The sequence below is a fragment of the Chaetodon trifascialis genome, chromosome 18 (assembly GCF_039877785.1).
Source record: "Chaetodon trifascialis isolate fChaTrf1 chromosome 18, fChaTrf1.hap1, whole genome shotgun sequence".
Lineage (NCBI taxonomy): Eukaryota > Metazoa > Chordata > Actinopteri > Chaetodontiformes > Chaetodontidae > Chaetodon > Chaetodon trifascialis.
This window is the reverse complement of record NC_092073.1, coordinates 12,532,983-12,557,405: the sequence shown is the minus strand read 5'-3', so window position 1 is coordinate 12,557,405 and position 24,423 is coordinate 12,532,983. Positions and strand designations below refer to the sequence as shown.

The following is a 24,423-nucleotide window of genomic DNA, read 5'->3' as shown; positions in this document are numbered from 1 at the left end:
TTGAGTCAAGCAGAACAAGTGCTTTAATTGGTTTGAGTGAACGCTTATGGAATGGAGTGTATTATTATCACCATCATCATCATTAAATGTGAAGAACAATAAACATACATCAACATTTTGGCCTCTCTGCCACTGAAAGGGAACTCTCGCCAACCATTGTCAGACAGCAATACACACACACTCACACATACACGCAGAGTAATGCTTTAACCAATGCTTAAGTCTTAAATGTACTCGGGACTGTTGTGAGACCAAAGCTTAATTGCAGGAGGGGATGTTTCCTGGCCTGCTGTGTGTAGACATCCGCATGCAAATACTTCCAAATTCTTTTTTTCTTGCACAAAGATTTGCAATCTTACAGCCAAAGGACTTTCTTTTTTTTTTTCCAGCCCTGCTGATCTTGCCTGGCTTCCTGTCGCTCGCATCTGTCAAATCAAATTTTCCCTCAACGCTTGATAAAGCACAAGAACGCAGCGTCCGTTTCCCAGAACTTTGGACGTGTTCACATATCAGAGATCGCTTCGCTCCGTCTCCCAGTACATGTTAAAAAAACACAAGTTCAGCTCAAACAAACAGACACATTATACGATACACAATGTTCTTCAAGCTCGTGTGGGGTAGTTCTGACTGCTGAAGGATGCTTTTGGCAAGTTAGCAGTGGCAGCAGGTTGACTGGTGGGTGGGGTTAACGGGTGGAGGAGCTCATTCATGAGAGAAGTCACAAAAGCAAGGACTTGTATCGTACAGCAGCAGGGCGCGTGTGTTGTAATCGTCTTTAATTTGCATCTGTTGGGGTCCGTCATCGCCTTCCTCACAAGGGACCCAGAGTTAATATTCCCAAAACAAAACAGAAGAAAACTCACTCTCCCAGCACGCACTGCTCTGTTTTCTACTCGCTCATGCCTGACTACAGGGAGCCTCCAGGGCCAAACAGAGCAAAGCAGGCTAAAAGACGATTGTGTTCCCTCATTCCCTGTTTTATGACACAACCTATGTACAGTATAAGCTACATGACAATAGAAACAAAACAGCCCATTAATAGTGAAAGAACACAGAAATATCAACTATCCATTGACTCAGGATGAACTATCAGCTGATAACCTCCCTGATAACACGCAGGTGATCTGGATGACACAAAACACGGAGGGAAGGAGGTAAGAGAACGTAAACCTGGTTCAGAAATGAACAGGAGTTAAAGGTAAGTGAAATTTCGGACAAACACACACACAAAAAAGGGGGTAAACGTGATGAAGATGCTGACAGACTCCTGAGGTGGGGAGGGGTTGGGGAGGGGGAAGCCGTCACTTAGCGAGGACGAGCACGACGAAACACAATCACGACACGCGCACGTTCCACAATGCACTTCCACGCACCACACGCACGCACGTTCTTTATAAAGGCAGGACCAGCGTGAAACGAACAAGGGATTAATATCAGCAGACGCCGCCTCACCCCGAGGAGGAAAGAGGCGCCTGCGCACACTGAATAATCAGAACGATGGATCTGAATGTACAGAACAGAAACCGATCCACTATATTCAAATTTAAGACAGCTATTCACTTTGTTTTGCTTTTTTTTTTTTTTTTTTGCCGGCTAAAACACAATCATTAGCATGGTTTTGTTTAACAGACTCGAGAACATGAACAAGTCTAAACACAGAGGTGTAGTGGGGTGGGGTGGGGGGGTGAGCAGGGCGTCAGAAATAAAGTTGGAAACAATGCATGTCAAAGTAAACACCCTATTATTAAAATAACCTTTTACATTTGTTTTAAAAAAAGATTACAAAATATAAAATTAAATAATTTTGGAGTATAAAGGCACACATCTTGCACAGTGTATACAATGAAAAACAGTTATTTAAAGCATGGTAGGGACTATTTTACGCTGAACAGCTCACATATCTGGTTAAAGTCTAGGGACACAACAAGAACCTGAACAGCCAACAACACAGACTAGAAAGGGAAAAGGAAACTTAGTCCTGTGACATGCAAATTTTTTACTTTTTTTCTTTTTTAAGTACATCTATAGTAAGCATTGTATAAATTCAAGCAGTATCATTCTTCATTTACCACAGCATCATCATTCATTCCTAAGGATGGCTCCATTTTTTTTGTTTTTTTTAATACGACTATATTTCATGACTAAAATCCAATGTAAAAATATAAATGTGAATATAATCTATGATATCTAAAACATATTGTGATGGAAGCTTTTTGCATGGGTTAGAATAATCAAGGACGACGACTTTACGTGTTTAAGTTGGTTATCCAGAAGTGATTCGCGACGTCACACTCACAACAGCTTTTCTCACTTACACACAAGTATATTGCATTTCCCTTGTTAAGACCATATCGACTAATTGGGATCGTATTCGTAACATTTGGTTCCTTTCCTCCTGTGCAAAATATACAAAAAAAACAACAACAAAAAAGTTGAACAGAAACAAAATTACCACATCAATTCATAAAACCGCCAAATTCGAAACACAGATAAACCACCTTTAAAAAATGTCAACAATAACAACACGAACGACGATGAGTAACAGACTCACAGCTGAGGTTAGAGGTGAGAACGAAGCCGTTGGTGTTAATGACTTAACAACATGTAACTTTACATCTGCAGCTACTCCTCCCCACCTCCCTCCTCCCCTTTCTTCCCACCCCCGACTTTTGAACACTGACACACACATCGTTCGCCATCATTGGGTGTGTGCTGGTACGATGCTGGAGGTAAACAGTCTGCTGTCTGCCCTGAACGCACAGGCGCAGTCATACTGTCGCCTGGTCCCCAAACCCGCCACCACAACACCACCACCACAGAGCACTTCTAAAAAGGATTGGAAAGGTTGGTTTACGAAAGCCCTGTAAACAGATCTCATCCACTTTCCCCGTCTTATATTGCAGTAAATTCTCCCCAACCAACCCCTGCAGTCAGAAGTGCCCATAGGTGAGGAGGCAGGGTTTGAGCTCAGGCCTCTAAAGATTCAATTCTAAGAGAGCAGAGTTCATTTTCCTCTTTGTTGCAGCGCATGTAACAGAGCAAGAGCTCCTAACCTCTACAAACAAACAAAAGTGCAACATTTTTTGATTTTACTCATAAGGTGCTGATGGCAACAGAAAGTTAAGGGCTGCTGATGTTTCACTGTGACACCCTTTGTACAAAGGTGTGTCTCACTACAGCCACACGAAACTTCTGGGTTGTCCCCGTCAAGGGAACAGAAACCAGGTCCACATAACAATGCCCAACGTATTGCAAGTAAATGACACCGTACGCTCGAATCCCTCTTCTTCTTCTCATTTTAAGGGTACATATCCTCCTCTTAATCATTCTTAATCGCTGTGCATCACAACAAAGCAAAAGGGACGAAGCACTGACAACCACTGAGGTGCAATTAGTGCTGGAAACAAGCATTACGAGTTTCCTGCAACAACTGAACTCATCTCAGCTGAGGAGAAGTGTTTGAGAGTGTGGCGGGAGGATAACCCAGAAACTGTACACGAAGGAGCGGGAAGCGGGAGGGGAGGCGTCTAAAGGGTGAGCGATGGAGGAACTCAAATAGGAAGATTTGTTTGGCTGAGTACTTGTATAGCATTTGGGTGGGGGTCTGGCTGTTGGCCTATTGGAAGACTGCTTCCTACTTCCAGAAATGAAGCAATTGCATTAGGCGAGGCTCAACGTGAACTTCCTTGTCACGTCTCGCTTAAGCCTTCTCTCTGCAAGAGAGACCTCACTCTGTGCCGCAATCTGACCTCTGCACTCCCCCTGGCCTCACGCTTTACACATCATACCCTCCCCCGCCACCTCCCCCGAAACATCATGCGGGGAAGACAAACGTTAAAATGAATAAAATATAAAAAAAAAAAAAAAAGAAAGAAAAAGAAATGCAGCGTTCTGGATGTTGTATAGAGGCAATAAGAAAGCCATATTCCCACATAAACAACCACACAGACAAAAAGAAATTAGATTAAAAAAAAAAAAAAAACGTAATGACTTGGACATTTGCTTTCAACACCCTTATCATCCAAAGTAACACATAAACAAAATTCAACAGAGGAGAGGTTAAATGTAAACGAATGATGTATTTTTTTTTTAGCTGCAGAGCGTGGCACCCCAGTGAGAGAGAGAGAAACAAACAGGGAGGGATGAGGAGAACGCATGAGGCAGAGTGATACAAAGCCATCACAGCACCTTATTAATTCAGCCTCTCGATGGTCTTTCTCTCCGTCACTTCTCTTCCCCGCCCTACTCCCCGCTTGCCCTCCCTTTCCCATGTGCCTCTGTGCCCCCTGTCACTCCTGGAGGCTACGACAGGATAGTGGTGATGAAATCGTAAAACCTCTTGGAGTACTGCTCTGGGTTCACCGTGGAGATCTCCGCTCCGGCCTGCAGAGGGACACACGGACGACCGTCACTCACCACACGCATCATTTTCTGAGCAGAAGCATTTGAAAGGCTCACGCATGCAGCTACATACCCCGTGTTTGACAGTCTTGGCGGCATGGGCAGCTTTCTTCTTGGCATCGTAATGCTGAAGGATGTCTATGACGGCCATGAAGTACACCTCCTTCCTGGGAGCAGCTGTGGTTTAAAACAAATGCACCCTGAATGAGAATCTAGATATCTGCAGTAACCTCAGGCAAAACCAGGTACTTTATGACAAAAAACATCTGTGACATATTTTTGACAGCAGCAGGGGACTAAAATACCCAGTAGGGGGAGCTCTCAGTACTGTATTTATTATTTAGCTGTCAACTACAACCCTCAGATTGCAAGCCTGAAAAACACACAAGCATTTGGCGACTCACTTTCATTGCTTTTAATGGCGTAGACGTCAATAGTGGGATCAAACTCCCCTGGTGACAGAGGCTTGGTGCTGTCCAGGGTGTTGCTGGGACTGTCGGGGGGCGTCCCGATGCCCCCTCCGTCGCTCTCGCCCTCCTCCTCGGCCTCATTGTCTTCGCTCTCCACATCCTCCTGCTCGGCTCGCTCCACATCGTGGATCCCTACCAGCAGACTGTAGTCCATGAGCTTCAGCTGGGCCAGGAACTGAGGATGATGGAAGATGGTGGGATGGCAGAGGAAATAAAAACCAGTGAGGAGGAGAGCATTGTGTGTTTGAGGAGGGACATGGGAAAGAGTAGAAATGTATTAATAAAGATAGAAAGGGTGACACACAGAGGGGTTTATTTTGTAATTCACAGCAACATTTTCAGTCATATCTGACTGTTACCACGTACCTCCACATCTTTCCTGAGTTTCTCCAGGAACATTTTCTTGTTCTCCTCATCAATGTAGATCTTCTGCCCATCATTGATGAAGTCATTGTCCTTGTAGGTGGGCAGCTCCTTGGCCTGCCCATTAGTATTGGAGATTAGCGACCAAATAAACAACAGTCAAAAGCACAACACTAGACTGCTCACACCTGAGAGGCGTGGTACTGCAGGCGGCAGACCTGGGCAAAAATGGGATAGAATTCTGGTACTCATATCTCATATCACAGGTCAATTTGTGTTCTAGAAGAAGTCCATAAATATCAAGTCCACCCAATCACACAAAGTTTGAATCCTTGAATATATTTGAATTTAGTTCAGTATTTTACATAAAAGGTGAAAAACTGACTAGAAAGAAAATATTAAATGTAAGATTAAAAGTATTAGACTAAAAGCAGTAATACCAGCATGGTCGAGGCAGATGGCCGCCCACCCAGAGTCTGGTTCTGCGCGAGGTTTCTGCCTGTTAAAAGGAAGTTTTTCCTCGCCACTGTCGCCAAGTGCTTGCTCATGGGGGAATTGTTGGTTTCTTTGTAGATAAAAGAGCTTGGTCTGTACCAGCTCTATATGGAAAGTGTCCTGAGACAACTTCTGTTGTGATTTGGCGCTATACAAATAAAATTGAATTGAATTGAATTGAATTGAATTGAATTGAATGTGTTCATCGTCCTCTTTCCCCAGAATTCTCAGAAAAAATTAACAATTTAGTACACTGTACATGTCATTACACAGGACTAAAAGTAGCATATAGCTGTCTTGTTCAAATATAAGAATTAAGGGGTATTTCAAAATGCATAATGAAGATTAAGTCTACTCTTGGAGAGTAGTCATGTGTTTAAATGGATCTGCCTGACAAGACAGTCCAGCATGTTGAAATACCCCTTTCACATAAATGAGGCTCTGAGCCTGTGGTTTGTTAGATAAGCCTGTCTGATTCAGCCAAATACAACATATATCTCTGGTAAAATGAGTTGGCTAAGAGAGTACAGGCGGTCTGTCCAAACCGAGGCTGACCTCTTTTCAAGCTAAGTGATTTGACTGTAAAACAGTACATGCAGCATGCTCACAGCAGGGCACAGATCCATCTGATGCACCAAGTCGCATATTTTCCATATTGTTTGCACTGAAATGTATTTAGGTCTGAGTACCATGAAACACAGAGCGCTTTTTGTGGTACAGTAAACAGACAGCTTTTTGGACAGCTTTTTCAATGCATCTGGTAGATCCATACACTTTGTGTCACGGGGAAAAAAAGGCGTCCGGTTCAAAGCCATGAAACCCTCTTGTTGGCACTGGGCCGGTCTCCGAAAAGCATCCCTCCCTGAGACAAATCATTGAAACATTGTTCATCTAAGATGCTTCTCGGAAACCAAACTGTGGTTTGCATCTAATGTAAACTTTTTTTTTAATAACTCTGTAAAGCCAGCGCACTGTATCTTTGTGACGGATTCCCACTATTCAGCCTACAAGCAGAATGAAGGGGTTTCCTATTTAAGTGTCTTTCTACTGGGATTAATTTCCTTCTTAACCCGACTGCTGCAGATCTCTCAGCAGCCTGCAGGGGGAGGAGGTGTTAAGTGAGGGGGAACGGGCCCTAGTTCTGAGTCACTGAGGAAAAAGAGAGCAGGAAATGTGGTAACAGGGCAGCAGCAGCAGCCTATTAGCTACTACAGTGTTTCTATGGCAGCAGGAGAAGAGCAGCAACACAACAGCACTTTGTAGCACTAGAATGAGCTTGGACAGCACACACATACATACACATACAGATTAGACCTGAACACAAATGAGGACAGGAATACATATCACAAAATTGGACATTTGATCACACATATATACAGACATAGACCTCCAATTTGCAATAAATATGGGATGTGCAACTTGTTGGACTGGATATAAATGTGACATAAAAAGTTAATGAGGACGCAGCAGAAGGCTGACTGCAAGAGATAACCTGAAAGCACTTTGCGGGCCTGTCACCTAACCCACACCTCAACTCTTACAGTCATCCATCTTTCTACGCTTTCACTTTCAACTGTCATTTATTTCCACGCCATATATTCTCAGTCTTTCTAACTGCTTCATTACATCTTATGCCTTCTCCCAGTCATGCACAGGATTCTATCACTTGGCCTGTTATTCATTTCATCTATTACACAGACTGCATCCAAATGTGTCCGACTCTTCAGAGGTTCACTACCTTGAAGTTGTAAGTGGAAAAACAGAAAGATATATTAGAGGCAGGAAGAAAGGGTGGGTTGTCGATGAGCCTTGTAAGGCTCTGTGACAGGTGAATTTCTCCCCGTCTTTAAAAAATGAATCTCATTTCTTTTGCGTCTCCCGTCAGCTGGTTGGAAAATGGATCTTGGCATCTGACGATGTTGCCATCTTGTTGTCTCAGGAGGACAAAACTATGCCTTTCTGGAGGATTTGTGGTATGCAAACACTCGGAGCACCCCAAAACCACTGAAATCAGTTATATTCCTGCTGATGCTGTTGGGCGTAGATCAACATCCACCAGCAGGTTTCACATCAGTGACATGCAGTTTGTAAATTACAGGCTATAACTTTAACAAATGCTCGCAGACTTTGTCTGAACTTTTTAATCGCCATTCATAAAACAGTCACCGTCTTTTAAAATGTTATTTATGTGGAACTGTTATGCAACACCATGATCAGTTACTAGCAGATCAGCAGGTTCATATCAAACACATGCAAGGCAACATGAATCAAGCACTTCATGTGTTTATTTATTAGTGTTATATATGAACACAGTGTAAGCTGTGTATACCATTATGCATAATTGGGTGTGTATGAGAACAACTTGCTCTTAAAAACAGTTTTTGAGTAGTTTGGAGTATGTTAACTGGGCATAAACAATAAAAAAAGTGCTTAAAATCGTTTGCACCTGAATGGTTTTGTCAAATGTTCCTTTTCATGACCAAACTATTGCTGCCTCTATCCTAAAAGCAGCATATCTAAAATCATTATGGCTGTTATAAGCTGGACTATTTTTGGAAACAACAGGCGGTGTCTCCCAAAACTACAAACAAACTGAGAACTGAGACATCACCAACAACACAACAATACTGACTGCTCATAAGAAACTGCCAAATATATTTTATTTCATAAAACAAAGGCTGCAGTCTTCACTGATTCAAAGGACAAATCAAATCCAGTTCTACTGCAGAACTAGGTTAAAATACCAACAAAACAAGGAAGTTCTCCCTCAGAAATGAATCATCTTTCCAGCAATGATCGGCTTATCTACTTTCTCTTCCCATCTGTGGTTCCTGAATTTTTTATTTTTTTTTTGACCATGCACTGTGTACTTCCGGTTCATGCCACCAGCTTTTCCACTTCTTGCTCTCCAGTGTTTCAGATACATGGTGCCGTTGAGAGAATGGTGGGAACAAAAACAAACTAGAACTAAAACTGAACTGGCTGACAAGCTGGACAAGAGGTGACTGTAAATGGATGAAACGTGTGCAAAATATGGCCTTGAAATAACAGTGTCAGCTTGGAGAAGACGTGGAGACGAAAAAGCTCGGCCGTACAAAAAATTAGAAATAAAATAAGATTGGTATAATAGATCATGCCTGGTATATGAGCCCTGGTTCTCTTACATCTCTTACGTGTTTCATGGCGCAGTAAAAGCGCGTGGCAATCCGCAGTGTTTGCAGCCTTTGCTGAACGTTACCAGATTTGGGCCGCGGGGGCACATCCTCTGGTTGGGGCGGCTGCTAGAAAAGGGGGAGCGAGGGAGGGACGGTAGGGGTGGAGGAGAGGAGAGAAGAAAGGAGAGAGGAAGGGAGGAAGGAAGTTGGAAGTAAAGGCAAAATGTTTAAAATGTAACAGAACACAATTGTTTTTTTCAAATTGGTAGGATTGGAAAGGGCATCAACGCGAAAGATCTGTACGACCGGTCTAGATGTTTAGAATGCTTTGATGTATTTACAATAGCTGGGTCAGGAAAGTGTTTATCAAAGGTTCATCAGGTTCATCCATTGACTATGTTAGTAGGTTTTGCAGCACTGGTTCCATGCTACTGGTTTCATTAATCAACAGGATTTTAGACTCTCCCTAAAAATATTCCTAAATGTTAACGTATAAGTTATATTCTATGAATTCATGTGTCTGGTTTGCCTACACTGGCATTGCGACTGTTTCCTGGCATAAATGCCTGGTAGAGAAAGGAAGCAGCCTGGCAGCACTACTGTAAGGAGGCTAGAAGCTGGAACTACGAAGAGCAAGGAAACTGCAAACTAATTTGCATTCTACAAACCTGTATTTTTCTTCAGGTTTGGTACTATTTCTAAGGGCTTACAATTACTGAATAAGGGGCAACTAATAAATATCAAGGCTGTCCACACTCAGTCATACCGACACATTAAAGCCATGTGCTCCCATCGGAGACACCAGCCGGTGCTGCCATGAGGAAAGTAAACAAAAACAACAGAAAAACTGTAAAAGATAGCTACTGAGCAGACACCTAGTGGAGACAAGTGGTATTCCAAATACCAACGGCCAGTAGCTATCTAATAACATTCGAACACAACCTCTATATTTTCCAGGTAACATAACAAATACTGCGATCACATGTCACCTCCAGTCGTGTTTGCTAAATCGTGGGTCAGTGCCCTGAATGGATCATGGACAGGCGCTTGTGTGGTTAACCACAAATAAAGTAAAGAAAAAATGATGTAACTAGTATGATTTGATGGCCTTAAGTAAGACCAAATTTACCTAGTTGGGCTCTACTTAAGATCATTTTATAGTTAAAAAAAGGAAAAAAAAATGTGTAAACCCACTGATCATCTGCTTGGTAACATGCTCTACACAAAATGTGTCAGAAAGCCAATTTGACAGTCGAAACCCTGAGACAGCAACTACAAGAACCGCAAAATTTATTGTGTGAAAATAAAAATACATGTCAAATGCGGGTAGAACAGAACATGTCCACAATGTGCAACAGAATAGGGCTGGTGTTCATACACATTGGAATGTGTTAGAAATAATACAACTTCAAAAAAGATGCAGAAAAAACATTATATAACATGCAGACGCATGCATGAAAGGGGGACGGTCATGCAGTCAGGAGAGAACCTTGCCGTGCTTGTTGTTTGTGTGTGTGTGTGTGTGTGTGTGTGTGTGTGTGTGTGTGTGTGTGTGTGTGTGTGTGTGTAAAGCAATTCTTTTTAATACACACACACTGCACCTTCTGGACAAAACACATGATTTTCCTCTTTCGACTGGCATGATGCCCTCTCTTTCTCATTTTACTGGCCAACTGCAGTGTGTGTGTGTGTTCACATACTGGACTCTAACTACAGAAATATTATTTGGAAGAGACACACATTCTCATAGTTGTTAAGCACTTGCAGTGGGTAAGTGCAGATACACTTTCCGTATGTCTGTGCTGTATGTGTGTGGCTGTACAAAGGTGTTTTATGCAGAGAAACCAGCATGTCTCTTAGCAGATTTCTGGATTTTAATGTCTGAGACTTAGTTGTGTCTCTGAGACCTGTTTCAAGTCATGTGTGAACATGTGTGAGCATTTGAAAGTGTGTGCGAGGCCACGTCAGATTGAAACAGTGAATGGTTTCTCACCTATGGTGGCAATTACTGTTTAATGCTGTTAGTTTGGCAAAAATGAACCTTGTTCCTTCTTACTTTCTATCTCTACACTGTAAAAGTTATTTCACACACACAACTGAGCAGCAGACTAAAAGAGGTCACACAACAGGCTCATGTGTGTGTTAAATCCTCAGCTGCTTTGTTTTTCCACCCATTTTAACCCCTCACTTTAACCCCAATAACATTTTCTTTCTTCTTCCATTTACAGTAAGCTATATTTAGCTCGGGGTTTCCCTTAAGTCTTCCACGCCTCACTGAACGGTGCCCCACGATTATGCCTCTGTAAAAAAAAAAAAAAAAACGGTGGAAAGTTCGAACCCGTCTGGGTCAAAACTGTGACACACTCATATAAAAACCTTTTCATGGTCAGACGAAGCTTTGCAGAGTGACATGTGGGGACATGCAATGAAAAGAATCACTTTAGACAACCATCCCATTCCAATACTGCTGAGCTGACAAGGTCAGACGAACTGTATTCCAAAGTGACAGCGCTCAAGGACACTGTCAGCAACTTCCATCGCTCAAAAGATCAAAGCTTTTTACCTCTGAAACATACACTGTTTATATCTGGTAAAATATCCATTCTAACGATTAGATAAAACAATTTTAATAGGAAGCACAGTGAACCATCAGGTCCTTCCATTGACACAGTTCATTTCTGACAGGTGACTCTGTCCAAGCAGCCAAGAGCCAAAAACTCAAAATAGCCAGTTTGACACAAATAACATTTCCATCAATCACACAAGTCTGTTGCTCATACACACACCCCATCCACACTCACACTCACACTCACACACACACACACACACACACACACACACACACACACACACACACACACACACACACACACACACACACACACACACACAGCTACATAGAAAACACATCATACGCAGGACTACTCATGAGACATCTGACTGAATAAAACGCTAAACCCAACACATACCCAGACACACACAACCCTCAGTCTTTCACACACACACATCAAGCAGGGGAACTAATGGAACAGCGGAAGCGAGGTTAAAGGGAATGAAGCAAAGTAAAGAGACACAAGTAGCGTGCAGGGGCTAGAAAGGGAATGGAGTGATGAAGTAGGTACTAACTGAAGGAGATGGATATTTGCTACTGTCATGCCCACCCATTGGGAAACAAAACACACCAAAGTTGTGTTCGTTGGGCCATTTGGGTGATGACAGTAAGCCTGGAATTGTTTGAAGCTGTGTTGGTTATTGAAACCACTGGAAACAGGTTGTTCTCTCTCTCATTCTGTAACTGTCCACATGGCTTTTGATAGGCATGGAGTTCAATAATAACTGACTCATTTTCATCAGCAGTTAAATTACTTGAAAGATAGACAAGCTTAACTTTCATGTTGAGTGTATTTGGAAAAAAAAAAAAAAAGAAGTTGATAGAGTTTCTGAACACTTTATAATTGGCCTTGCTCCATACACGAAAATGACACCAGAATGGAGACGTCAGCAGTGCGCAAGTGTTATGTGTCCATCTGTTCAATCCACACTGACTCCAACCTCCAATATCACCAGAACCAGCTGTCCCTTTCAGCAATTTACCTCCTGATGTGCTGAAAGGACAACTGCCTGTCCGAAGACTAAAATAGTTTTCGAGTCGGCTACTTGAAAGATAATGAAAGAAGAAAATGTGCATTGTTTATGTTTACTGATTCACTTGTATTAGTATTAGTATTAACATCAGTATTATTTGCTGTTTGTGTCGCTGTGGATTGATACACTTGCAGCACACCAGATCCAAGAGACGGACGAGGGACAAATGCCTAAAATATTCCAGAGGCTTTTTTAAAAAATGCTGGCTGTGTGGACTGTCTTGTTTCTTTTCCTGTTTTATGACATGTTTTTAGCTGTTGCAGTGCTAGTTTGAAGCATTCCTTTTGCCATGTTTTAAAACTGCAGCACTCTGAATTATTATTACTGTCATTATTATTATTATTATTATTATTATTATTATTATTATTATTATTATTTCTTTAAAGTATACAGTAAAGAGGTCCTGCCTGCTGAAGTTTAAACTTGTGTGTGTTTAACATCCTGGCTCACGACAGGTGACTGTACCTTCTCCTTGTCGCTGGCCTCTCTTGCAACAGTGGAACCCTAGAAACAAAAGAAAGGAAATGACTCTCCATAACTCAGTTGTCACTAAAATCACTCAAAGTCTTTTAATCACCCACCTAATTACACTCATTTCTGCAGACACTCATTACTCCCGTGCATGTTCGAACACAGAAGCTCACCCAATTAGGCATGCAAGGCGCAATGGCTTAAAGCAGCTTAAAATGGCTTCACTCCGTTCTGAGACTATTTACCTAAACCCTGTTTTACAACTCTTATTATCCGGTGGATAATGCCTGTTATCTTAAAACATACAATCTAACCTTGTTTGACCAACTTTAGGTATATTTACAAATGTGTTTTTAGATGCTTGACTTGTACATCCTTTGTTTCTCAATCTGTTCTCCCTCCTACCTTGAGATCATATTTTTTGTAGACGGAAAGGCGGTGAGAGAAGACATTGCGAGTAACAATCATGTAGGTCTCATCTCCGTCCACGGTGAGTCGGTACATCCCCAGAAATTGAGGCAGCAGCGTGTTACCATGGCACTCCACGATGAACTATCAAAGAGAGAGAGCAGGGAATATCAGTGAGTGGCTGCGTTATAGTCCCAGTGTATGCTTAATGTCTGCATTAGGAGGGGATAGTGTCAGACACATAGAAAGAAAGCATGATCCTATTGTGATTTAGTGTCACTCTGTGTCTAACTGTAAGGTGATAAAGTGTATGTAGTGTAGCTTATCTTATAGAAGACTCAAGGCTTGTGTTTCTAAATATTATCGTAAGACAGGCTGTTATCACCTGATGGTACTTCTTTAGAATGTTATGCATCTCGGCCACATCCTCGCTGCTGATGGTCTTGATGACGTAGCGTTTGTCGTAGGAGGTATGGAAACGGGCCCCGCTCCGTCCCTGGGCCTCACTGTTCAAGGGAGCGCTGCGTGTCAGTGAGTTCTGCAAACACACAGAGCAAAGACAGTAAGGACAAACAATGATCATGTTTTTCAGGACGTACGCACTGAGACGTGAGCAGCTTGTCGTCTTTTCATCTGGACTTTTTGACAACCCTTGCATATACACATCATTTGCACTGCCTTCAGAGACCCAAGACTATGTACTTATTTCTTGCACTTTACTTTTTTGAATGGTTTGTTTCACTAAATACAGAAAACATTTTTTGAAAAGTGCTTGTTTAACTATGAGTCAGAACCCACATTGACATATTATGTTGAAATGGTGGTGAAACTAAATATTGTCTGTTTGCTGAATGGTTGAAATAGCTGCTCTTGAATGGATCCCACAATACAGTATGTGATGCATCTACCTCCATGTTGCCTGACCACCTCCCACTCGCCAGTCTAAACATGTGGGGTTCTGACCCCTACGCTCGCTGCCTGTCCAAACCTACACACAGACACAAACAGCTGCTGCCCAGACTTTGGAGCTCAAAAGTAACATGATCCAACACCCCTGGCTCAATGCCTCATTCTCCAAGAATTCCTCATGTCCTCTGCCCTCAGTTCCCTCTCTGAGTCAGAGCATCTTTTGCTTGGATTGCAAAACGCGGACTTACCTTTAAGGTGTAACCTAAAACAACTGTTAAGCAGCATTTCTTTCTTGTGTTTGGGCCTAAAATTGGTTGCAGTCTTGTTTCTGGAAATTCCTAAAAAGCATGGACATGTAGAGGGCTACTTACAGATCAGGCCCTGGTGTAACATGGAAGTGGTTTGTGTCACAGGCTGAAAATATTTAAGAGGCCCTTCGCCTGAGGCTGGCATAGATGAAAAGCTTTCAAAGCAATATCCTAATGTTTTGGTTTTAGTTAGTCATTCTCTCCACCATGCATTTATCATAATGTGGGGAAAAAAGGTTAATCTGTTTGCACTTCAGTTGCCCTCCAAAAACTTAATTTAATACTGCCAACATTGCTCATTAAAACGACAACTGCTGCATGTCATCAAAAGAGAAGGCCTGCAGCTGGTAGTACACATTGGCTGTAACGAGGAATATTACCAATATAATTAGAAATAATGCCAACAAGGCTGGTTTTAGTGCAAGGGCAAAAAGAAAAAACAAACAAACCAATAAAGCTCTTTAACCACAACGTGACTACAGCCTCATGTAGGAAAGGAGTTTAATGTTGAGAATGTGACAACATTCCATCGCAGTGGCTAGTGTCTTAACACCCCCAACTGCCCACTCACTGCAGCCAGCCGAACCCTAATGTAAACATGTGAGAAGGACAGCTGCACTAAGCTGGGACACAATGACCTCTAAATACTGCCAACTCATTGCCTGTACTGGGAATGGGGACTTAGGGAAGAGTGGAACATAAAGGAGAAGAAGGAGTGGGCTGAAAAAAAAGGGGGCAAGAAAAAAGCCCAACAGTTAACTAGTTAAGATTGATCAAATCTGGTCAAAACTGTTTCAACATGCTTGCTGCACCAGGTGGTTGTGTTTATTGGATAAATAAAATTCAGATACATTCAAGAATAGTGTACTGCCTGTACAGTCATCCGACTGTCTACAGCAGCAGGCACTCTCTTATGCAGCAATTCACACTAATCCAGTAATACAAAGATGACAAAAGAAACTATCTGACTGAGAAGTGGTCGTAATGTTTCAAGGCTTTTCATACCAAGAAGTCCTGATCATCGATGCCAAACCTCTCTCTCAGGTTTCGAAACACCAGAGGGCAGTACTCTTTGAACTTGAAATGGCTGGGCATGTTCTCCCTGTGTGTTTAACAAAAATCAGAAAAAACAAGAGACATAGTTTATGAGACGCTGTAGGTCCTAAAGAACATGTCAAAGAATTTTGAAAATAACAGAGTCATCACTGTAGTGTAATGAAACAATTATATAATATTCTTAAAAAGAGCTTACTTGTTGAAGAGGTGGTTGTCCACTTTGATCTTAGAATAGGCCTTGAAGTCGTCTGGCATGAGCATGATGGGAATCTGAACATGGCTTAACTCATTTATCTGGGAAGAAAAAAAGCAGAGTAAAGAAAGGGAGATCAGTAATACATCTAGGAACACAATGAAGTCTGAAACCAAGCGACATCCTCCAGGGCTGAAAAATGAATCCAACGTGGTGCCAAGAGCCAAAAACCACAGTTTCTTGAATGGTCACTTGAAGCTGGCTCAAAAAGCGAGCCAACCCCCTTCGATCCCCATATGAAAACGCCCAAATTTTACAAAGAAATAAACACAAACCTGGTACTCTATAGCCAATTTCCCCATTCATGACAACTGCACAGGGGGTGAATTTTTGAAAACTGAAAAAAACTTGCTTGTTTAAATTATATTAAGGCTTAAAGTTATGCATAATTAAGGGTGTGGCTGCTTTGAGTGACAGCTAGCTGCAAGGTTTCAACAGCCAGTGTTCATTCGCCCGCCAGATCCCACACTTCACCACCTTGCCCATTTTTGGATTAGCCAGGAATTAGGTGGCGTATGGCAATACTAAGATATCAACGGCCGGGGCCACTGTCACTGAGCTTCACAATGGTTCTTCAGACACCTATGGGTTTTGTTATGGAGACTATGTTCATGTTTTATATAGTCTATGTCTAAAACATGTCCGTCAAATCACATCACATTACAAGCATGGTAGCTGAGCTTTGCAACCATTACAGATTTCTTTATATATTTCCTATAACTTGTTACTATAGCATCTTAGAAATGTCATCATAGGAATTCTGCAGATTCTGCAATTCTGCAACCATGTGCTCACTGTGACACATCTCACCTCAACTCATGTGACCTTTTCACAGTATCATTCAAGCCAGTAAAATGCAGCAGATATATGCAAAGCCGAGCATTGGCATAACTTCACATTAATGCTTACATGACTGTACTCTGCTTCTGGAAACACACTCATTATGCTCCCACAGACACACATGTATTTGGGTTCTGGTAGTGGTAAAAGGGTGAGACAGTTGGCCAAGATGGCCAATGGCCGACTAAATGTGGTGTGCTGAACAAAAAAAAGGATCCATAACAGGCAGAAGGATGATTCTGCACCTGAAGATGGTTGACGATGAAAAGAGAGAGAGAGAGAGAGAGAGAGAGAGAGAAACATAAATACAGGATGTATGAGTGAAAGCTGTGTCGCTCCATCAAGAAAGATATTCTTCATATCCTGCAGTCTGTGATGCACGACTATTTTCTAATCCTCCAGTTTGAGTGTGATCATGACTCAAAGCAGATAATCACTTCTCTTTCAATGTGTGAGGACATTTCTTGTGATCCGCACATCTCTCTGTGTGCATGTTGAAATGTATTTTTAAAAATTGGTTGGTGATTTTGCCATTAGCTAAACGAAAGAAGTCATCCTTTCAGTGCTTACATCTTACTCCATTTCAGATACATTTTGGGCAAACTGGGACAGTTAAGGCAGTGTAAGGAAACAGTGGACAGAAAGGACCACTCACGTTTACTTTGAGAATCCTGAGTGGTTGTCTCTAAAATGTCATGACATATTTGAGTCTTATGTATGACCAGATTTCAACTAGACGTCGTGTACGGTTAGGTTCGTTAGACTGTTGACACTTAAATGATTCCAACTAATTAGACATTTATGATCATGATAGCCATTAACAAAATGCAAAATTACAGAAGGCTTCAACAAACCTTGCACAGAGAATAAACAGCGGGGCTTCAAACACATACGGTACATTGCAGGAGTTTCCATTTGGAGCTGACCATGCGTCACATTGCTGTAATACGTAGACCTGACATTTGTTATGACTCAGGCACAGCTTGATAGAAATATAATGTGTGTGTGTGTGTGTGTGTGTGTGTGTGTGTGTGTGTGTGTGTGTGTGTGTGTGTGTGTGTGTGTGTGTGTGTATGCATTGTTGGCTTCAGGCAGGGGTGCTGGCAGCTTGCATTAATCTATTAATAACCTGTCATTCCACCAAGCGCACTTGAAATATAGGTGCACTGGATAAACTCAAACACTCAAAGATTGATTGACTGTAACATTAATCACAAAACATGTGTGTTCTTCAGTACAGTCCCAGACATACTTCAGGCTTTATACATTGCTCACAGCTAGGATCATGCAGACAGACAAGAGGTGGTGTCATATCACAATTCCAGCAGCTGCCTTAGAGGAATATTTTTTTACCATTGGGGATTGACTTTGGCCCTGTAATGCTGCAGGAGTATTACAGCAGATGGTGCAGAGAATGGCCTCAGCATGACTGACTGACCCATGACAGAATTTGGCATACTTCAGGTGACCATTAAGGAGTGTGCTTTTTAAGACAGTGTGCCTTAACCATGTTCATGATATTAATGTTCATGATTTTGTTTCAGACCAGTATTTGTATCAATACAATGCATGATTTTGCCAACCAACTCATTATTATTAACAGGCTGACTAGATCCTGTGGCCTCTCAAATTAGTATATTCCTGTATTTAGAGTACATTTTAACATTTTTGCAGAACAGTCTGTAAGACAATGGCTTTGGCAAATTAACTGGCATGTGTTATCTATGCCTTTCTATTATTTCACTGGCTCACTCTTATGATTTATGTAATTTTTGTGACCAGGTAGAGGAGATGGTACTCAATAGTGTCTTTGTTGTATATACTATAAATCCTCTACTGTTGGTATTGTTTGTTGGCAGCTTCCAGGTACAGTAGATTGAAATTGCTCAATTTTTAAAGTACACTCAATACAAAAGACAGGAGCTGGCAGCAAATAGTCAATATGTTGACAAAATTGCCTATCAGGCAAACTTAAAATATACCAGACTAACTTACTGTAAAACCTATTAATAATAAAGCACACAATACATTCACAGAATTGTTCAGTCTGTTCATTATGAAGACTCATCAATAAGTGTCAAAAAAGGAAAAAGAAAAAGAACTCTGACACCCTGGCTTCACTGGTCAAATGTAAAACAAAAATCTTAATGCTGAAGTCTGCAAAAGCTTTTCCGGTGATGGGCAAAGGTCTGCCTTTGTACACTATTCCAACTTTAACCAGCTCAGCAAGCATGCACAAATTGAGCACAGTAGCTTTTCAAGAACAAAGCTATTTAGTTTGCATATAGCACCTTGTTTAAATATCCTCTAGGATTATTATAAGCAAAAGAAAAGAAACAAGAATATGCACGAGGACATAGGCTTAGTGTGCATCATTAACAAAAGACAGACTGACAACAGGAGAGACGTTTTAGGGAAGGAAACCTTTGAGATAAAAACAGAAAAAAAAACATATCTGGTGAAAGAGAAGCAAGTGTTATCTGAAAAGACAGGAAAGCATGAGAAAAAAACTATGGAAAGGCAGGCATTTCAGAGACAGAGCAAGCAGAGAATCTAAGTCCACAGATGCCATATCCAAGTGTGTTTCAGTGCCCTGACGAGACAAGCACAGACGTCACAGTGATGCTACAGCACAGATGATTCCTGGGTACTCAGTGGGGAGATGTCGCCTCATCAACAAAGCTGTGTTTCACACAAGGGCAGAGACAATGCCTGATCTTAACAAGTACACATGCAGGTCTGGAAAAACACTTGTGTACTGAAGCCTAATGCAAGCCACAGCAACTAAAATTGGTCTAAAATGGGACGAAAACATCTGTTAGATACAAGAAGGTATCAATGGTTCCCTCAACAGTCTGAAAGCTATTATTTTAGTGGCAAATGTTCCTGTTCTGCAATTAAATGCATGCTTCCCTAAAATACTGTAAACAGATCATGAGTGAGAATCATTATATTAGGCTATTTTCACACATGCTTTTGACAGTCACTCTTATATACCATTTGTTGTTTTGGATAGTAGGCACAGCAGTGATTTTTAATATAGCGGTTTTGCCTTGGCGTTACATGTTTTTGCAGGTGCTTACAACAAGGGGTGACAAATCCAGTAAATCAGCCAATCATCACTTGGAGTACATAAATAATAAACACATGTAGTTCTCCTATTTCATCTGTTAGGCTCTTGCCATAATTCTGTTTCGAGTACAGTGAATTTCTTATGTTTTGTTTAATCGGATGCCTCCAGCATATCTGCTTATCTTCCTGCGGCGATCAAACTCACAAATTTCACACCACCACTTCCTGTTTGTCTCCATGGTGATTAAGACTGGTTTTCCGGCCCACAGTGAAGCAAGTGTGTGCCGTTGCTCCATTGGACAGGAAGTTGGTGAAGAGAGCGTGCTATGTCAGCAGTGTGGCATAGCCTTATCTCTCTGAACTGTAACAGAAGACGCAGATGACAGCCTACTGATAGTGTTGACAGCAGTGAGACTGAAACACTGCTTACTTGGTAAAGAAATCTATCATACAACGGACAGAGTCATTTTTTAAGCACAACATATAGAAGGGTAATGAAAACATTAGACCTGAGAGAAACTTTGCTCAAAGTTAGAAAGGAAAGAAGCAAGACTAATCAGGCATGCCATCAGGATGTATCGCCTGGGGGGAGACATTTTACAATGAACAGGGAAGCTACGACGGTGATCTTTTTACCTTGTGTCATTTCGGATATCTCTGTAACTGTCTTGTATGCTAAAATTTAAATGTGTCACCAGTGTAAAAAGTCACTGTAGTGATGTGGCAACTCTGTCAAGTTCCTGTTGAAATTTACCTTTGTGAGTAAAAAGACAATAATTACATTGTTTTCTACTCTGATTGATATTGAATGTTTAGATCCAATCTTTATTTATGTAGTGTTTTATTCCTGCAAAATGTTGATAAAAATATATGACATAGTGGCCACTTTAAACCCAGCGCTTGTATGGCCCACTGATATACGACTACGTAAAACTGATGGCTGCTGTTTACATTTTGCTCTGCATGGTTCACTTGCTCCTGATTCTACAGTGCCACAGAATGCAGCCACGAGCACAAGAAAACACAAATCAATAGGTAGTTAAATACTGAAAATGCACTATATTTTTTACCAGCATCTTAGCCATGATACGTATAATACAACAACCCTGCTATCAACTCATTTGAACTTTCCCATACTTACTTACTTTTGGGTTGTACACACACAAAAAAAAAAAAAAATCCACTGATGTACTGCAATGCTGCTGCAGACAACAGTCTTGAAATTATGGGTTTATTATGGAGTGGTTCCTGGTAACGCCCCCATACAATCTGCAGTCTTGAGTCATCTTAAGTCATATTTTTAATGCTCATAGTTCATAGCTGCCCTCTGCGTTTGCAATTTTGCCTTGAAGGTAGCAGGAGTAAACAGAACTGGACCAATGCCAATTTGAAAAAAAATAACATTAGTGATTTAAGTGAAGACACATAACAGTCAATAAGGGAGATTCATCACCTTAGAAGACAATTTTTAAATATGATAAACAAACAGGATAATTGGAATGAAATTGGTAACATATTTTCCCCTGGAGTCATCATGCTCAATGCTCGAGTATCAAGCTGTCAATTATGTGGAGGAAATGGGACGTGCTCTGAGACTCTGAGCGGTGGGTTAGTGCTGGCTTCTTCTGTGCCTATTTACAAGATTATACAGTCTAAGTGGCTCTAATTAAAGTGTAATCAAGAGAGACTGAACGTGCAATTAACCAATATATAGAGGAGTAAATACACGCAAATTTGGAAAACACTATCTTCCAATCAATGCTGCAGAGCAGTATGTGGTGAAGTATTTTTTTTAGCTTTCAAAGTCACCAGGATACACATCAAAATGTGTGCCCAAATAAGAAAGACACGCACGCACGCACGCACGCACGCACGCACGCACACACGCACACACGCACGCACACACACCAAAGCTCTTACTTACTCTTTCTATACTGGAAGACATGAGTTTCATAAACCACAAAGATAATCATATGCAGTATAGATACACCCAGCTACATGCAGATTTGACCTTTCATGGTCAAACAGTGAGCATCAAAGGTTACCCTGCTCACCCAGCTGTAGTAGATTGTACTGAATGTGCACTTGACATTTCACAACCAATTAACAGGGCTATGACATCATCACCTGACCTGCTATGACTTCCAGCACCATTTATAGTATTGAGCAATTCAAACAATATCCAAATAAAGAAGAATACAGCTGCGCCTGGGCTCCAACTCATGGCCCTGTTGGTGGAAAGCCCTAAAAACAGTACAACAATGGTATCTGGGCGTGTGTATCAGGGATTCATTGTCTAGCCCGTGAAAAGGAATGAACCCAAACAGGGCTAGTATACAAAAAGTAGAGAATGATAAAATTACCATTATTAGTGTTTTATTTATCAATACATCTGAAATCCCAATCATATCTACATACGACGACATGTCCATTTCAAACTTATAGAAAAAGAAGTCTTTAAATAGTTGATCAAGGTACTTAATACAGCAAGTGAAGGTACATTTTAATTGTTAATACCTTGACACAATGGGAAACATCTTAATTGAATGCATTTTATGTACAGTTAATCTTATCATTGGTATAGCAGTTCTTTAATGCCTTTATAGAATAATCATGAGTAGAGCTTCTGGTTTAAAGCATGTGTAATGATCAGCCCTTGCAATTTAACTACAAATGTGACCATGACAGTCTGTCTATGACCTAATTCTTTGGAGCAAGTTTGACAACCTCAGTGTCAAGGGTAGTCCTTACTCCCTTTCCTCCCTGTGCTCACAACCACAGTGTGGAGAGGTCAGTCATAATGAGGCCACACTGGTGATAAAAGTGGAGCAGTGGTAAGGTAAAAGGACTGCTGCATCTGTGCGTGTTGGTGCAAGTGAGAGAGACACTGACACAGAGAGAGGACAAATACAACAAACTACCTGAGTAAAACACCTGCAGTGCAATTAAAAGCTTATGGTAGTCATCCCTGAAATTGTGAGATGTTTACATTCACGTCTAACAGCTTATTCTAGTCTATTTTAGTCCGTGTCAGTCAGTCAATCACACACACTAAGTGCTGAGGAAAGGAAATGTGTGTTTCCAGTAGACTATGCCAGGTATACCAAAACCTACACAGTGTACGGTTAAGACAAATATTATTCAATGTCAGCACCCTCTTACAACAGAAATCTTCATATCCATGTTGAAACATTTAATGAGTAATGACTAAGGGAGAAATAGGCAACACATTATGTAGTTGTCATCAACAGGTACACACACACACACACACACACACACACACACACACACACACACACACACACACACACACACACACACACACACACACACACACACACACACACACACACACACACACACACACACACACACACACACAGCCAGCTCAGCAAGTCTGTTGTGAAGCCAATGTAATGAAAGGCCAACTATTAAAGGATACAGTGGTTTAGACTGACTGAGCAACAAACAGGCTTATGGTATATGGCCCCTGTCCTGTTGGGTGAAGCAAGCTGTTCAGCAACATGTCGTGCTGCATTTGGGCAAAGAGCGCGCCACGCACTGACTCTATAATGAAGGACACATAGACACAAACACACACACAAGCATGTTTGCATACATGCATGGAGGAGCGAATAAAAAAGAAAATATTCTGTTTTAAGCTTTGGGAGATACACATGGGACACACACACACACACACACAAATACAAGACAAGACACTTTCCACAAGTTCCTCTATCTGTCATTGCCTCAAGGAGCCAGCATGTAAGGCCCTAGCTTTTCTGTTTTCTTCACCCATAATCATCACACATATTAGCTGTAGGTCACTCCTGCAGATATTTATAGAATTCCCCTCTTATGCAATCCACAGAACCAGACATAGCTACTCTGAGTCACAGAGAGGCAGGACACAGCAAAGAAAGTAGAGAGAGGGGAAAGTGAGCCTGGCAGACAGGATGACACAAAAAAGGGCAATGACAAGCATGATGGGGAGAGTTTAATGGAGAGACTGCAAGAGGAGTGACACTAAGAAAAACAATAAGGAATACCTAAAACCTAGGGAAGCCCAAAATAAAAAGGGAAAGAAAGACCTAAAATCTAGACTTGCGTATGATTTGCCTAAACTATACTTCAGGAAAATTTCAACAAATAAATGTTTTTTTTAATTTGCTATTTGTAGGATACAAATTAAGTTATTAGGGTTATAGGTTATTAAGTCGCACTGAGCTTAATTACAATAAAGGGTTTTTTTTTGTTTTTACCAACAATTTTATTGGTATATATTATCACAGGCAGTACTGTGATAATAAAAAGCTATGTGAAACATCAACTCAACACAGTTATCTTCTTTACTTTAAAAGGACAGGGGCAAGTAATGTGCAACAGCAGGTTAAGAGCTGCTGGACTCAAAACTATGGTTACACAGTGGGTGCCTTAAACTGTGACAATGCAACTTTCCAGCCGGTGACAAATCTACTCAAAACCATCAGCGGAAAACATTCACACCTCTCTGTTCCAAAGGTGCACTCAGACACCCCAAGAACTTACAAAAATAACTGACAGACAAGCCAGGGCTA

At 41.3% G+C, this 24,423-nt stretch overlaps 1 protein-coding gene across 3 annotated transcripts in view; it reads right to left on the bottom strand.

Annotated features, from left to right (window-relative positions):
* The window catches only part of pip4k2aa (phosphatidylinositol-5-phosphate 4-kinase, type II, alpha a), a 31,208-nt gene continuing 6,785 nt past the window's right edge, over window positions 1–24,423 (bottom strand). The window contains exons 2-11 of one of the 3 annotated variants that reach the window (XM_070986582.1): window positions 15,878–15,975; window positions 15,631–15,727; window positions 13,794–13,946; window positions 13,406–13,552; window positions 12,995–13,033; window positions 8,894–9,010; window positions 5,238–5,351; window positions 4,806–5,046; window positions 4,475–4,578; window positions 1–4,383 (exon numbers count right to left, since the gene is read on the bottom strand). In XM_070986582.1, coding sequence (XP_070842683.1) covers window positions 4,303–4,383; window positions 4,475–4,578; window positions 4,806–5,046; window positions 5,238–5,351; window positions 8,894–9,010; window positions 12,995–13,033; window positions 13,406–13,552; window positions 13,794–13,946; window positions 15,631–15,727; window positions 15,878–15,975 — 1,191 coding nt within the window. In that variant the 3' untranslated portion in view covers window positions 1–4,302. The remainder of the gene's footprint in view (window positions 4,384–4,474; window positions 4,579–4,805; window positions 5,047–5,237; window positions 5,352–8,893; window positions 9,011–12,994; window positions 13,034–13,405; window positions 13,553–13,793; window positions 13,947–15,630; window positions 15,728–15,877; window positions 15,976–24,423) is intronic. The other 2 variants (XM_070986583.1, XM_070986584.1) reach the window with 2 other exon arrangements.